This window comes from Silene latifolia, chromosome 11 (assembly GCF_048544455.1).
Source record: "Silene latifolia isolate original U9 population chromosome 11, ASM4854445v1, whole genome shotgun sequence".
NCBI classification, from domain to species: Eukaryota; Viridiplantae; Streptophyta; class Magnoliopsida; order Caryophyllales; family Caryophyllaceae; genus Silene; species Silene latifolia.
The window spans coordinates 137,663,641-137,679,822 of record NC_133536.1 but is presented as its reverse complement, the minus strand read 5'-3'; the positions used below and the strand labels follow the sequence as shown (position 1 = coordinate 137,679,822).

General features: G+C 36.3%; 1 protein-coding gene across 1 annotated transcript in view; it reads right to left on the bottom strand.

Annotated features, from left to right (window-relative positions):
- Positions 1-3,692: 3,692 nt before the first annotated feature.
- LOC141615098 (bidirectional sugar transporter SWEET4) overlaps positions 3,693-16,182 on the bottom strand; it is a 45,939-nt gene continuing 33,449 nt past the window's right edge. Inside the window, exon 6 of the mRNA XM_074433644.1 lies at positions 3,693-3,986. Coding sequence (XP_074289745.1) covers positions 3,849-3,986 — 138 coding nt within the window. The 3' untranslated portion in view covers positions 3,693-3,848. The remainder of the gene's footprint in view (positions 3,987-16,182) is intronic.

The following is a 16,182-nucleotide window of genomic DNA, read 5'->3' as shown; positions in this document are numbered from 1 at the left end:
ACTGACAAAAGATAGAATAATTAAGTTTGGGAGGGGTAATGATGGCCATTTTGATATTTGTATGGAGCAACCAGAAACCCATGAGTATCATTTTTTTTTTTTTTGAATGCATGTATTGTAAAATCTGTTTTGAGTTGGTTACAACTTGACTGGGTGTGAGTGTACCTGCTGTCAACTGCATAGACCGGTGCACTAAATACAAATGTTATTCGTTGATGAAGAAAAAGATAAACGCAGCTACTATGTGTGGACTTGTGTATATGCTTTGGATGGCAAGGAATACTTGCAGGATGGAAAATTATTTGCCATATCCTGTAGTTTTGGTACAAGACCTACAAAGGATGATCAAGACTCAGTACAAATGGAGAGCATGGAATGTCAAGCATTGTGCTTCTACTAACTGGCTACAAATCATTGGTTTTATGTAATGGGTGTACTGGGTGGTAAGGTAGGTTAGGTGTTGTACTCACCAATGTTTATGGTGATAAATTGAGTGTATGGTGAGTGTTCCTAATGATTATTAATATAAATTTTTGCATTCCACTAAAACAAATTATGAGCTATGTCTTTTTGGTTTTGGTCATCTCGGGTCGGGTCAACAATGGGTCAATCAAGGTTCGGGTTGGGTTTCGGCCAGGTCATTCGCGTCGAATTGGATTGGCCAGGTCTATTTGCAGGCACCTTGGTACATGGATTGGACTACCTCGTGTTCAAGCTAGCATGGGAGAGGCTTCTACACTTTAGTATTCTTTATTTCCTTTCTTTATGTCCGCATATGTCATCTCATCTCCCATTGTTGGTTTTATTTATCCTTCTTTGTGTTTTTGTTTTTTTTTTTTTTTTTTTGCGCTAAACTCGTTTTACACATTAAAGACAATGTGTTGTTCTAGCTTGGGGGAGGCATTTAGCGAGTCTAGTTTCTTCCTTGCTTTCATATATGAAAAACCCATAAAATTTGATTTTTGTTTTTTGAAAAATTCATAAATAGTTCCAGGTTGTTTGTCCACCCATATGTCTTTTGCATGTATAATGTCATTCCTCTTTGGATTTTCCCTATTATAGCTTTCTAAGCTAATGGGTTTTGCATTCTTAGGAATGTCTTGACATAGTGGCTGAAGGATGAAATTTGGATAAATTAGACTTGATCTTGATATTGATAAACTACTTATATTGTAAGGTAGAGCCTCCAGTGGCCGGTGCATTTATACCCGGTCCCATTTAGGTGTATGTAGTTTCTCCTCTTGGTATGGTTACATCTATACGCACAAGTATGGTCTTTATTCCCTTTTGTACGAATTTTGCTTCATGATTTTATTTGAAGCCATTCACTTGTCCTGCTTACTCTATTGCCAATTTTGCCTTTTTCCTATCTACATATAACATTTGCCTACCTTTGTTGAGCTAGTGACTTGCTATGTATGTTGGGATTATCTCTTAATTGGGATGTGGTTAATTTGTTATTATTGTGAGCTTGTAGTTACGAGATTGCTGATCCTCGTATCTTGGTAAATGTTGGTTTGAAGAAAAAAGAGAACTAAAAAGAATGAAAAGAAAATAATGCAAAACGAGAAGGGAAAAAATGAGAAAACAAAAGAAAGAAACTTGTGAAAAAATGAAAGTTGATGAAAAAGAAGAGAAGAAGAATGAGTTGCTTCCATGTTTTATGAAGTAGTTAATTTGGGAAGTGTACTAGTGTTTTGTAACGTGAACTAAGCCAATATGCTGCTTTTGGCTTGATTGTTATTGCTTGAGAATGGTTTGAGGTTATTATAAGAATCATTGTATATTTGTTTTTTGCCAGCTTGACTTTAGCTCTACATGACCAAAATAATTCGTCCACCTTCTACCCATTTTCCGTACCCTTCTTTTATTTGTTCTTAAGTTCTTTTCTTGTGTTTGATCATGATTAGCATTGTCTTGTGTATTTAGAATGTCTACCTACTAGATTGTGGGCGCATTCTCTTGAGTCGTAGATAGGAGAGTGTCACTCACACATATATTGCTTTGTTCATGCTATGAGTGTTGAGTGTTATCATGTGAAGAGTCCGATGTCATTTAAAGATCATGCAAGAGTCAAAATTTTCTAAAGAAAACCTTTACGCTGAGCCGCCATGTAAATCTCATCCAAGTCTTGTACCCTTTACCCATGTTGTTTCGGGATATGTTTCATTGTGCCTTTAAAAATATTTGATGTGATTTTGCATTTTGTTGGGATGATTATTGCTCGTTACCCTTGTTCTTATCATGTATGATGTTGTGTGCTTGCTTGAGGACGAGTAAGGGATTAGCTTGGAGGATTTTGACGTGTCCTATTTATATATACTTTTCCTCCTCGTAATTAGCTTGATTTTGTATGATTTTTCCACTCTTAGAAGTGGTTTTATGAGCTAATACCGTCTTTGCAAATATTCTTGTCTTTAAATGTCTCTTGTAGGATTTGGGCCGTTTTTTCGCCCAATTCCTATTCTTGGATGAATGCCAAGCAAGTCGACGCTATGTGTAACGATTTTAAGAGCGTAGGAGGGCGTGCAATGGTCCTATGAAAGTTTTGAGTCAAAGGGAACAAGTTTCAAGTCGTTTCAAGCTCGTATGAACAAGTTATGACGGTTTTATTATACTTTGTTAAAGACTGTTCGCGTCCCCATGCGCAACCACTACCCCCAGGGGACATGAACATGATCATATTTAGTTGGAATAAAGCTCAAAAAAAGGGATTTGCTACCTCCGCGATAGGGGTTGTATCCCTGACCCCTAGGGGACGTTGCAACCTACGCGCCTCTTCATATTCAGCCCTGCTCTCTCTATATATTATTTGCTTGTTATTTCGACATACCATAATCTATTCATCATTTACTTATGCTTTTTGGGTTTAGAAACAACAATTTATATTTTTAATAATCTCAAAAATGTTTAAAATACTTGTTTAAATTTGATTCGGGTTTTTATTCTAACAATTGTTATTCCATTTCTTGCTTCATTGTTCAAGTTTTGCAATTGGTATTTCATTATTTCTCTTCTTTACTTTTGTTCATTTCGTTTCCTCGTTATTATCTTATGATTATGCAATTGTGTAAATCCATGCTAGTAGTTAGTTTAATCATAATTATTGTAACACCCCAAGAGTTGAGAGTAAAGTTGTCCCACATCGAAAAAATAAGAGGATTGTGATATGATCATAAGGGCTTTCACCCACCACTTAGTAACAAGGCTTGTACTTTTGGGCTTAAGTGAGGATAAATAATGGGCCCAAGGTACACATTTCATCTTATTGGGGTTGTGTTATGACGGTGGCGGGTCGGGTTGTTATAATTATGATTGAGTAGTTTAATTGTCTAAGGAGATGGGATTAGCATGTTAAATTAGCATTTATCTCATTGTTGAATGGGGTTTGTGTTGTCATTGTATTTGTCTCTATCCTATGATTGTTTCATTTGATAGTCTATGATTTGTGACCAAAGTCATTTTATTATATTTGTTAAACTCCGTCCTAAGATCAAAAGTTGGGATGGGATAAATGCTATATTTCTAGAATATTCTAATAGTCCAACACATTTTAATATCCATAACTAATTAATTTTTAACTATTACACGAAATAAAAATGATTAATTGTCACATGAACATCAATAGATTATTATAGAAAATTGTCAATATACAATAAAAAAAACTTAAAAGACAAAACATAAAGCTAAAATATAAAAATTGATCATCAAGTAAAAAGTAAGAACACATTATACACTTTATAACGTTTTATATTAGAAGAAAATTATATTGTGAGAAAACCGAAACGACGGAGAAGATTAACATGATCCAAGCATGATAAGAAATATATGTAGAAAATAAGTAATTTTTATAATGCTTGGGTTGCCATTTGAATTTGGTTTTCCTTCTTCTCCTCGTCTAAGAAGTCCTTTGGAGTTGTTTTATAGTAACAAGCGTACAACATTAGTTGGGCTGCACCTGATATAGCTCCAAGACCATTTGGAATCTGCCAAATGTAGAGTCCATGAATATATTTCTAGTAAAAATTAACCACGTAATGTGTTTTATTACTTGTGTATACTTAATACACTCGTTGATTAAATTATTTTTTGGACATGCCAAATTTAACATAAAAAATACTAAATTTTACCCACTATTTTTAATTTATTTCGACTTTACTACTATCTTTTCTCACGCACAAAAAGCCTTAAAAGAGAAAGATTTAAGAGCCAAAAAACCCCCTCCATAAAGCCGACCACCCACCTTCGTCCCCTCCTAACACCGACGACCCCATAGCCGGCTTACTTTTTCGTCCCCATCGCAACAACCGCCCTACACAACCATCACAACTGTAGCTCATCTAAATCAGCCACCACAAATCGCCTGACAAGCTAACACCCACCGCGCCCTCCTCATATGACTGGCCACTTTTCTGACCACCCTACCCCCGACCAATTTGACAACCACACCCTTCAACAACCAAACATCCAAACTTAATTGTGAAAAAAAAAATAACTTCTAAAAAATAAATTTTCCCCTAGATTCTTATTACCACAATTAGTTAATAAAACGGAGAAATTACTTGTGATATGTACGAGTTACATTTCATAATTGTCAATTTTTTTAAGAAAGTGGTTAGGTTTTGAAGACAGCGGATTTTCTGTCCCATTTTGTGTCTCATCTTGTGTCCCACCATATTCCCCTTGTGACATATCATTAGGTTAACAAATATTGTTATTTATTTGTTTATGTAAATGTCAATGTGTGGCAAAATATTAAGGCAACGGGATATGAGATAAGACACAAAAGTGGGACAGATGATCTCAACTCGGTTTTGAAAGGGAAAGCATGGGGGGATTTTTTTAAATATTTTTTTAAGATAAAGGGTAGTGATGGAATAAAAAAGACAGTGTGTAGGATATAGTAAAATCATGTGTGAGATTTAGCAATTAGATTATTTTTTTATCATAGGAGGTACTATGTATAATATTATTTGTTGCTTATGGTAAACATATACTAAACTCCATGAAAACGTTAAATATTTATAAACCAAAATATGTGACGTTCAATGAGAAAATAAATTGCTAAAATTAAGATATTATTAAAATATTCATATACTTCCTCCGTTTCGGTCTTTTATTTACCTATTCTATTTTGGGTTGTCTCAATCAATTGCTTACCTTTTTATTTTAAGAATGACATTCCTCTTTCTTGGACGTGCTTTACTTTTTCATGAATTTTTTTCCCATAATTTTTCCATTCACCCACTTCTTCCAAAAAAAAAAATAAAAAAAATAACTCTCATTTTCTCTTTCCATCAAAAAATTCAAAGTTGGTCAAATTTTCACAAAATTACTCATTTAAAATCTTAATTCTCGTATTAATAAAGTAACAATTCAACCATCATTACTTAAGCATCAAATTTATTATTAAATTAGATAGGTATAAATTGAATGAGGTTAAAGAAATAATTAGCGTTTATTAAAATTACGTTAAGAGTGGCGGGGATGGCGACTAGTGAGGGAGGGAGGGGCGAAGGTCGAACGTGGGCAGTAGAGGGGGTGATTGGTATTACGGAGAGGTGAGTGAATAGGCGTTTATATGGAGTTAACGGGTAGGAGAGGGAAATAGATGAGTATGGTTTAGGGTGGTGTTAGTCAGGAGGCGTCGTTGGTCGTTGAGGGAGGTGAAGGCAGGGGGTCATCGGTCGTAGGAAGGTGGCGACAGAGGCACGACGGTTGGCGGCAGAGGTGGGGTAGGGTTGTACGGATGGCAGGGTGGTGGTAGAGGTAGAGGATAAGCGGTTTTTTTTATTTGTTAATGTTTATTTTAGCATGTATGGCATGGGATAGTGATGCAGGAGCAATGGGTAGTAACGAAGTATTGGAATGGAATCTGTCGAAATGAAGATTATTGAACACTCGTCAGGACTGTTCAAAATCTTCCAGTATTATTCAGACAAGTTCACGTGTTTACTTGGCATCCAAGGTAGTGATATCGAGACTTCTTGCTTAAGGAGTCTTATCCTAGTATGTTTAGAATTTAGGAATAAGTACTATAAAGGTTTAAATTTGAGTTGCAGTAACACTTTCCTAAAATCTTTAGGAAAACTTTCCAAATTCTAGTTCTTTCCTAATCGTATCAAGATTGTAATAAGGCAATTTGCCATATTAAGGGTCGGCTTCCTTATCAGTTTAGGCGTGTGATTTAGGGAAACCTAGGGAGTTTAAGGTCGGTTTCTATTTAGTATAAATAGGGGTCTTTTGTATTCAGTTTATATAAATCTAGTTTGAGAATTAATAAAAGTTTTCTTGTTGCTTATTGATTGCGAGTTTTCAATGTCTTATTTCTTTCGTGCGAGGGAGACATTAGAGTGTGAGTTGATCATTGGGAGGTGAGAGTCACAAAAACCACTCGTGTGTGAGTTCGAGTTCCTTGCAAGGGAGGATAGTTTATTCACGTCATATCCTAGTTTTAGTTAATGGGTCTTGCGAGATTATCACAACTAATCCATATCCTTTATATTTTCATCCAAAGTCATATAAAAAGCAAAATAAACAGTTCAATTTCCGCTGCTATTTTACAACATCGAACAGTCCAACTTACTGTTCTAATCCTTGAATCCGAATAGATTTTACATCAAATTGGTTACCAGAGCCAGGTTATTAATTTGTTTCTTAACAAATTAATCTTGGGAAGTGAAGATGCCAGGAGATGCCGATTCCAGCAAGGGTACCGGTGACGTTATAAGCACACTTCAAGTTCAAGTAGATGAGGTGAGGGAAGCTATAGCCGAATTAAAATACATGATAAAGAACCTTTCAGTTGGACGAGGTAGAGAACGAAGTCCAAGTCGAAGTAGGTCCCGTGGGCCAGGTTTAGATGATGTAATTTCCAAACCTAAAAAGGAGAACAAGAACGATGAAGATCGAGGTCTAAAACTTGACATACCTGATTTCAATTGAGATTTGGATCCCGAAAAGTTCTTGGATTGGATTAGGCAAGCTGAACGAGTTTTTGAATACAGTACGATGAGCATAAGCAATTCAAGGTAGCTATTCTAAAACTTACTAAATATGGATCATTGTGGTATGAAAACTTAAAAAAAATAGAGGAAGCGAGATAAGAAAGGCAAGATTGATACTTGGGAGAAACTAAAGAAGCATCTTATGAGGAGATTCTTACCAAGAGATTATAAGCAAGAAAATTACCTAAAGTTGCAATCTTTATCACAAGAAAATCTGTCTGTGGCCGAGTATATCAAAGAATTCGAGAGGATGACGATTGTTTGTGATCTTGAAGAAAAGGAAGTTCTTAGAGTTTCAAGATTCATCAAAGGACTTACGCCATCAATTGCTACTAGGGTTGAAGTTCAAAACTATGATGGATTTGATGATATGTGTCGTTTGGCCTTAAAGTTTGAGAAGCATGATAAAGCAAGGAAATCCTATGCCTATTCAAGAAGATCAAATTCAGATTCGAGTTCTTATTCGGAGCCAGAATCTAACATGCCTAAGGAAGTTCAAATAGAAGATGTGAAAGACAAAAGCAAAGGAGTAGCCGTGGAGCCTACTAAGGGAAGTTCATTTAGGCGATGTTTCAAGTGTCAAGGCTATGGACACATAGCTAATGATTGTCCTCAAAAATGAGTTCTAACCACGCAAGAGCTTTGCAAGATGATCCCTAATTTAGTCACACCAGAAAACGAGAGTCCACGTCACGAGAAAGGCGACAAGGAAGAAAGAATGAGCTATGATGTTGAACCATTTAGTGATGATGATCAACAAGAAGAAGTGGTTCGCAATTTATATCTCCAAACTAGTACGATCAAGGAAGAAGAGATTGATTTTGTTGATATTCATGAGGAATAAGAAGAGCATGTCGAAAACAAGCTTCAAGAAGAGCAAGATGTTCACGAAGAAGTGGCAAAAAAACATGAATAGAACAGTACAGGTGACTGTCAGATTGTGGAGATGTCTTATCTTGCTCAAACAGATAGTTCAGAAAACTGTCCAAATAAGGGTGAAAAATCAAAAAGGGGAGACCAGTTTGACACAAATATTGTTGAATCATTAGATGAAGGTGATAATGAAGAAATTCCAATTATGTCCAATGGTGAGTCCGACGATTCTTGTTTATTACCAATCATAGGAAAGGAATTCCTGCAAGATAATACCTGTTTGGATTTTCAATTCAAAGAACCGTATAAGTCACCACTTGATATATCCATTGACAAGAAATTATATTGTGCGAACTATCAATGTTACTTCGTGAGTTCGATTCATATGGAAGTTCAAGATGATCTGATTATTCCAAACAAGTCTCTTTTCGACTTTGCTACACTTGTGCAAGGAGGGAGGTGGGGTGGAAAGCACAAGCAAAGGTGGTTCAAGGGGAGCTATAATAACAAATAACTCGAGGATCCTAAAAGCTACATGAGAATTGTTACATTGAAGGATTTCACAAAAATTCTACATGGAATCATAACTACGATCATGGTTAGGTTTAGTTGGTTCATTTTTTATCCCGGTGGCATCAAACATCTTTAAAGTTTGAGGGCAAATTCTCAAAAGAAAGGGAGAATGATGTAGGAGAAATGAGTAGTAACGGAGTATTGGAATGGTATCTGTCGAAATGAAGATTATTGAACACTCGTCAGGACTTTTCAAAATGCTCCAGTATTATTCAGACAAGTTCACGTGTTTACTTGGCATCCAAGGTAGTGATGTCGAGACTTCTTGCTTAAAGAGTCTTATCCTAGTATGTTTATAATTTAGGAATAAGTACTATAAAGGTTTAAATTCGAGTTGTAGTAACACTTTCCTAAAATCTTTAGGAAAACTTTCCTAATTCTATTTCATTCCTAATCCTATCAAGATTATTGTAATACCTCGTAGTTTCTAAGGCGTTTACTTGACCGAGTAGACCGAGTGGACCGAGTATAACCAATACTACACTTAGTGGAGTTGCTATAATATCCGTCTATAGAAGGGTCGCTTTAAAACTATCATAACTTGAGATATACACATGATATTGATTTGATTCCAATTGGAGGTGATATCTTGTTCTCTTACGATTCCAACGGTAGGTCACACGCCTAAAATTACCAAGAAACAAGTGAGATATGACTGTTTTACGAAAACATGTCATTGCTGAGAACTGTGTCGCACTCGACCGAGTGGACCAGCACTCGACCGAGTGAGCGAGACTCAACCGAGGGAGTGACACTCGACCGAGTGGACTCGCCACTCGATCGAGTGCCGCTGTTTTTAGAACACGGGATTTAATTGCCTTCTCCCCTAACCCTAAAATCATTTGCACCTTCCTCCCTATCTCTCCAAACTCTCTCCCTTCTCTCTAAAACCGTCACAAACACCATATTAGGGGATTCAAGTTTGGTTTAATGGATTTCTCACCTTCTTCCTTCCTTCCTCTTGATTTGTAACTTAAGATCTACCCTTTTCTAGTCTTATGAACCCTAACTTTTGGGGGTTTTCAAGTGGGTTGATTAATTAGCAATTAGTATGTATTTATGGGTAATTAGAGGGTAATAATAAGGGGTTTTATATTGATAATGGATTAGGATGTATTATGATAGTTGTTATGTGATAATCGTAGGATGAGACATTTTTAATAGATGGATTCTTGTTGTCTTGGATTAGCATATGGAGTATGCTAAAAGGTAGGTTTATCCTACTCGGTTTCAATATTTTTGTGTGCATATTTGTGTGTCGTGCATCATCATTTTTATGTATGAGTCGATTGGGATATGTTGGTCTTTGAAAAAGTTTTATCCATGATATGTTGGGATTGAGTTCATGATAAGTCATATAATCTGTATTGTGTTGCATTTTCCATGTATGGCCATTGTTGTGTTGTGTTGGAGATAATTGGTGGTGTTACTTGGTTATTGAGGAGACGTAAGACGGTTGGGAGACTGTCTTGCGCTTAAGTCGCCTCTTGGAGCTTCCCACTCCAAGAGGGATGTGCATATTAATGGATTGAGTTACGGAGGGACTCGTGTAGTTGAGACACGACGTCTGACAGGGGATCCGGTTGGCTTCCGGACCCGGTACGTCTGGGTGTGTCCCGGTACCTGTTTGTGATTGTTGGTATGTCTGGGCGTGTTCCGGTACCAGTGTGATTGTCGGTATGTCTTAGCATGTCCCAGTACCGTGGTTGTGGTGGTTTGATAGCGTCTCATTCACATTAGTAGTCATATTGCATGTTCACACTTTAGTCGTGTCATCTTTTATTGGTTTATTGAAACTGACGTTTGTTGTGTCTGCATGTTTCTCACCTGTCTCTTTTGGGGTGGCCTGTGTCGATCCATAAGATATCCTTTGGTCATATGGGGAGCAGGTTAGGTACCGATCGTTGGATAGTACGCGGGAGATGGGACGAGCTTGATGATATCACGAGACGAGTCTAGTTGGCTAGAAGATTATAGATGTCACGAGTTGTATTTTATTTATTCATTTGTTTACGTTTACGTAATTCACTAAACATTATATTTATTTATAAAATGTTCTTTTATTCATGTTTTGAAACATTACCTCGGGAAACCGAGATGGTAATGCTCCAATTATCTTGGCCAGATACTTGGGGTGTTACAAAGTGGTATCAGAGCAACGATTTTGAAACCTAAACCAATGAACCAAACTGAATCTAGGAGTGTCTAGTAAAATGAACCCGACATGAGTGCAATAGGAGGTCGGTTTTGGGTGAGAAGGATCCCTCATTTCTAAACTAGATCCTATTATTTCGGTTGGTCACTACGTGGGTGGTTATGAGTCGGGAAATGATGCGTGCACTTTATATAGTCTTTCTAAGCCTTATTTACACGCATTTCTATGCATATTTCGTAGTATTAAGCTACAAATGTCCCCGAATTGTCTACTTTGGTTTCTCTTGTCCTATTTGCAGGAATGAACAAAAGAGAAGCGGAATCAAGCTTAAAACATGTCCCTATGCATGCATTTAGGAAATGAGTTAGGTTGGAGCTTGGAAACTATTATTTGGTGATGCGCGTAGAAGTAAGTTAGCTAGGCGAGCAAAGGAAGAGCTTCAAATTACTAGTGCCTACTTTGAAGAGCCATATCTCTAGTTCTAAAAAATATATTAAGGTGATTCTAATTGGAGATGAAAGCTTGTCCTGTTAGCTTTCCAACGCCATCGAAAACGCTCTGTTTGCCCAAGTAACGAATAATGGCGGTCGTTTGAAGTTCAGTGCGCAAAGCAGGAATTATGCGCTGAACATTGCTCGATCGAAGACCTAATCTACTCGATCGACCACCTCATCTACTCGATCGAGTGGTGCTTAATTGGAGGTCCTCGATCGAGTAACAAAAGTACTCGATCGAGAGGTTTTAGCTTGGATTTGTTCGATCGAGTGATATAAAAGTGCTCGATCGAGTAACTTGCTATCTGACGTGATATTTTCCGCGAGAGCTTATTTACTTATTATCCTATTATCGTACTTAGGTTAAATAAAATATCTTTCCTATATAAAGGAAAGATTAATTAGGTTAAAGACATTCCTTCATACTGTATTATTCATCTTTTATCTCAGCTTCTCTACTGTTGAACGTTGCTTTGCTTCTTTCATCTCCGGATCTCAACTTTTGTAATTTCTTTTCTCTCTTTTATTTTATTTCTCTTTTGCTTATATCTATTTACCATGTTTGTTCTTGCTTTATCTCTATTATTTTCTTTATTCATTATTATGCATAGCTAGATCTCTGTTGCTAGGATTAGGGGAACTATGGTTGTATAACGATGATGCGATAATTTGGTTTAGGAGGGCTGTTGTGAGAATTGTTTTATAGCAATATAACTGTAATTATTAGATTGAATGCATGCAACTGAATTAATTAAATTGGTTAAATTCAGACCTAGATCGAGAGATTGGAATGAATAGACCTATTATGAACAATAGACTACACTAATGAGGGCGAGAGCTAAGTTAGTAGTATTCTAGGGCGGATAGCGGACTGAGAGGACCTTTCCTTTACCCTTCTCACATCAGACCGACTGACCTTACCTTTAGCTGAATTGTGTAGTATCATGGTGAACCGACATCCTGGCATATTTCTCTCTATCTGATTAATCTCTTATTTCAATCCTTACTATTTTATTTCAGTTTGTTAATTTAATAAAAACCACTCAAACCCCCCATTGTGCGACCGTAGACAGACTGAATAACGAGTAGATAGTGACCGCCTCCCTGTGGATACGATACTCGATTTGCCTCTGCTGCATTAGTTAGAGCCAGTTAGTTTTATTTTTGATAGGGTTGCGATAGCCGTGTCAGGAAACGTGAAGTAAAATGTTGCATCATATACTTGTGTATAGTTTTGTTGAGCATCTCGCATGATGTATTGGTTGTGTGGTGAATGATAACGTATGATACTTGAATGGGGTATAGGTGATATGAGTAGAGAATTGTTTCATATGAAATGCATCTATTTATATGAGTGTTACGTGTTTGAATGTGACGAGTTTTAAAGCCGTAAATTGCATAGTTGATAGGATTCTTGCGTGATATAATTGTTCATATTGTATGTGATAACATGTAAGAGTTGGATGAAAGTAATGATACGTATGACATGATTTGGAAAAGCTTGTTACGTGTTAGTGTGTGAAAAGTCCTAGCCCCGTCCTTTAGCATTTCAAAACCGTATATATATATTTGAATTTCATTAATGCTATAGTTAGAGTATGATTATTAATGGTTTTTGTAAAATAGTTGCCAGTATAAGAAAAGTAAACCTTAGTCGGAAATTGCAAACCATAGAGAAGCACCCAGCCAAGTGTGAGCTAGTACTCGACCGAGTTCCAGTCACTCGACCGAGTGAACCCTACCACTCGACCGAGTGGACCAATTTCTAGAAACTTGAAAATTTCTGGAAGTGAGTCACTCGACCGAGTGGACTATCACTCGACCGAGTGGACTCAGCACTCGACCGAGTGCCATTTTCTGGGTTGTGAAATTCGCAAGATTTGTATTATTACCTTGTTTCTTGCATTTCTTCATTATTTCTCAAGGCAAAAATACCAAAATCTCTTTAAATCTTTTTCTAAAACTCCATTGTGGATGATTGTTGCTTGGACTTAAGTTTTCTAGTCCATTTTATTCTTTTAATTCTTGCTAATTAAACAATGTGAGTGGTTTTCTCATTGCCCTTAATTTGTTCCAATTTGATTTCGTTTAAATCCACGTGATTCCTCCAAATTTCGCCAATTAAGTGCATGCCTTGTTTGATTCATCATATTAATCACCTTTTATACCATTTATGATGTCAAGTGCAAAATTTTCATGTTGAGTTTTGCCCAAAAATTTTTTTTGAACTCAAAAATATATTTTCTTGAGTCAATAATTTGATTTTATATTTGTTGTTTGGTTAATTATTTAACGAGGACCAAAGTTTGGTTGTTATTGCTAACTTTTGTCGTACATTGAAAACTTGCCTTGAAAACCTTAATGTTCATTCTTAAAATTTGATTTTTCGTGTTTGAAACTTAGTTTAACTCACTAATGAAGCTACTATCCTTGTTAGCAACGAAATATATCATCTCGAATCAAAATTTCATTTTTAAATGTTGCCCAAAATCTTTTGAAATTTCATCTCAAAATGAATCACTTTGGGTTTGGCACTCAAACCTGATCCAATTGTTTTTTAGTACTTAGTCCTTGTTGATGTAGTATCTTGTTGATCCAAATCTTGTTTAATAATGTTAAGCATGGTCTCAAAATGTGAAAATCTTGTCTTAGAACTTTTCTTGATTTAATTGAGTAATAAGACTTCAATTTTTTTTAATAATGCTACAAATTGTCTCAAGTCGAGAATCTCACCTTAAAATTTTGCCCAAAATTATTTTTATACCATAGCTTATATGATTGAATTTCAAATTTTGTAATTGAGATATAGTTTCATTGTTCCATAGTGTTGCAATCTTTGTTAAGTGATGTATTATTTTGCTTATATATGAGTCTCAATGTTTGTTTACCGTGTGAGTTGTATGGTTTTGGTGAGTAAAGACGTGTAGACAGACGTGGTTATGATTGAGAGGATGTGAAATAAAAGTGAGTCGTGCGCTTATGAGGATAGATGGACAAGTGCTAATAATGTGTGATGAGTGATGTTGTACCTGAGAGTTATAAAGGTGAAACATGTGTTTTATTGGGATTGATATAAGTTTATTCATTTGATGTGGATTTGAGCCGTGTAAGTAGATAGGTGTATGATTTTACGAAAGAGGGAAAATTATTTGATGAATAAGGATGTTATTGGTCTAAATTGTGGAAATGGTTGTTAATGATTAAACTAGATTCGATAAGGTGGTAATGTGGGTATTGTGAGTAAGGGAATTGTGAATGATAAGAGTATGTGTTGACAACATAGAGTATGAAAATTTAGAGAAATGAGCACATAGCATGGTGGTTGACTTTTGAGGAAGAAATATTTTATATTAAGCGGTGATATTGATGACTTTTGTGTATAAGTTATCTTGAATATTAGGAGTATGATAAAATGGCTTTAGCTTGCGTAGGGTGTCTTGAATTGAGTAAGATAAGTGTGAGGTAAATTGTGGATAATAAGTAAGGTGTAGTCTAGGTGAAGTATTTGTTAAGTGGTTGAACTTATGGATAGTGAACGAGGTTGAATTGCATGTTGAGGGATATTGTTATTGAGAATGTTTAGGAACTTTGGCCGATGAATAATTGAGATATATATGATGGTAGATTTAGTATTACCAAGTTCGAGTTTTGCGGTCATGAGAGTAAGATTGTGGCATGAAAAACTTGAGAATTCAATCATATCGTTGAGGTATTTAATCATTCATGTTATAGGGTGTAATCGCTTAATTGGAGTGTGTGTACATGAAGCGTAAAGGTGGTTGTGTGAAAATCTGACCCTATAAGTGGTAGTATAGATGTTGTTGTAAACTTGCCTCCCAAACGTCAAGAGAAACATCCATAGTATAAATCGTGATCTTGTGGTAGTGTCCATTTGGGCGATGATGTTGTTATTATTATTTGAGAGTAATGAGTGGTTAGGGCTGTGTCCATGAGATAGTATAAGTGTTGTGGCTACCGATGTGACTATTGTGGTTGTTGATGACGGTATGGTGATACCGTCGCCGGGTATGGGGAGCAAATAGAACGGTTGCGAAAAGAACTATGAAATAGTATTTTGTGCCGGTAGTGTATCTCGGATGTTTTATCTTAATTGTGTAATGATGATGGCCATAGGGCCAAGAGTTATGCTTAAATTCAGTTATTTAATGTTGTGTTAGTCACCATTGGAGTCTATTAGCATTTATGTGATGAAATAGGAAATCTTAGAACCGAGATGAGAACGAAAACATTCTGCCCCGGGTGATACTCGACTGAGTGGTCTGCCTTGACCCTTGTTTTGTTGATATTTGACCAAATATTGAGCAAGTACCCTTATTTCGCGGTTTATATTAGGTGACTTGTGCTTGGATGAGCATGTTGACCTTACATGGAGGATATGTGTGAATTGTTTACGTTTGATTACATGGTGTGGTATTTTACAAGTAAAAGTATATTGTTGATTCGACATGTGTGAATTAATGATAGAAATGATATGATAATTTTGTTTGGTGTGTGTTAATCGGCATGGTTGATTGGTTGTGTACAAGTAAGATAAAATATGCAAGGTATGTGTCGCGTAGTGGTCATTTGCATGATTGTGTATTATGGTCTTCCGTATGAGCGGAAGTGTTAATAATGGATGGGAACGGATATGGAAATACATGTATGATCACATGGTGGATTTGACGCGGTATATGCGTGGTATGATTTCCTGAAATGGGAATGTTGAATATGGTTGAGTAACATAACGATAAATTGCATTATTTGAGTGTCTCTTGTAGTTCGCATATTTGTGATTGATGTGCGTACATGTGAAAAAATGAGATTTGACGTGATATAGATATGTAATAATAATCGAGCTATACACCGTGATAGATACGTATACTTATAATCAACTTAAGTTGGGAATTAGTTACGGGATTATAAATGGGAATCGTGGGTTTGACCTGGCGCTTGACGTTTGGGAGGCTTGTAGGTGAGGGGCCCTTAAAGAGGCTTCTAGAGTGGGATTATAGCAATGGCATAAGACTATATGAGACTTGATAATGGAGTTGCAATAGGTAAGAGAGAGTGTTGAACC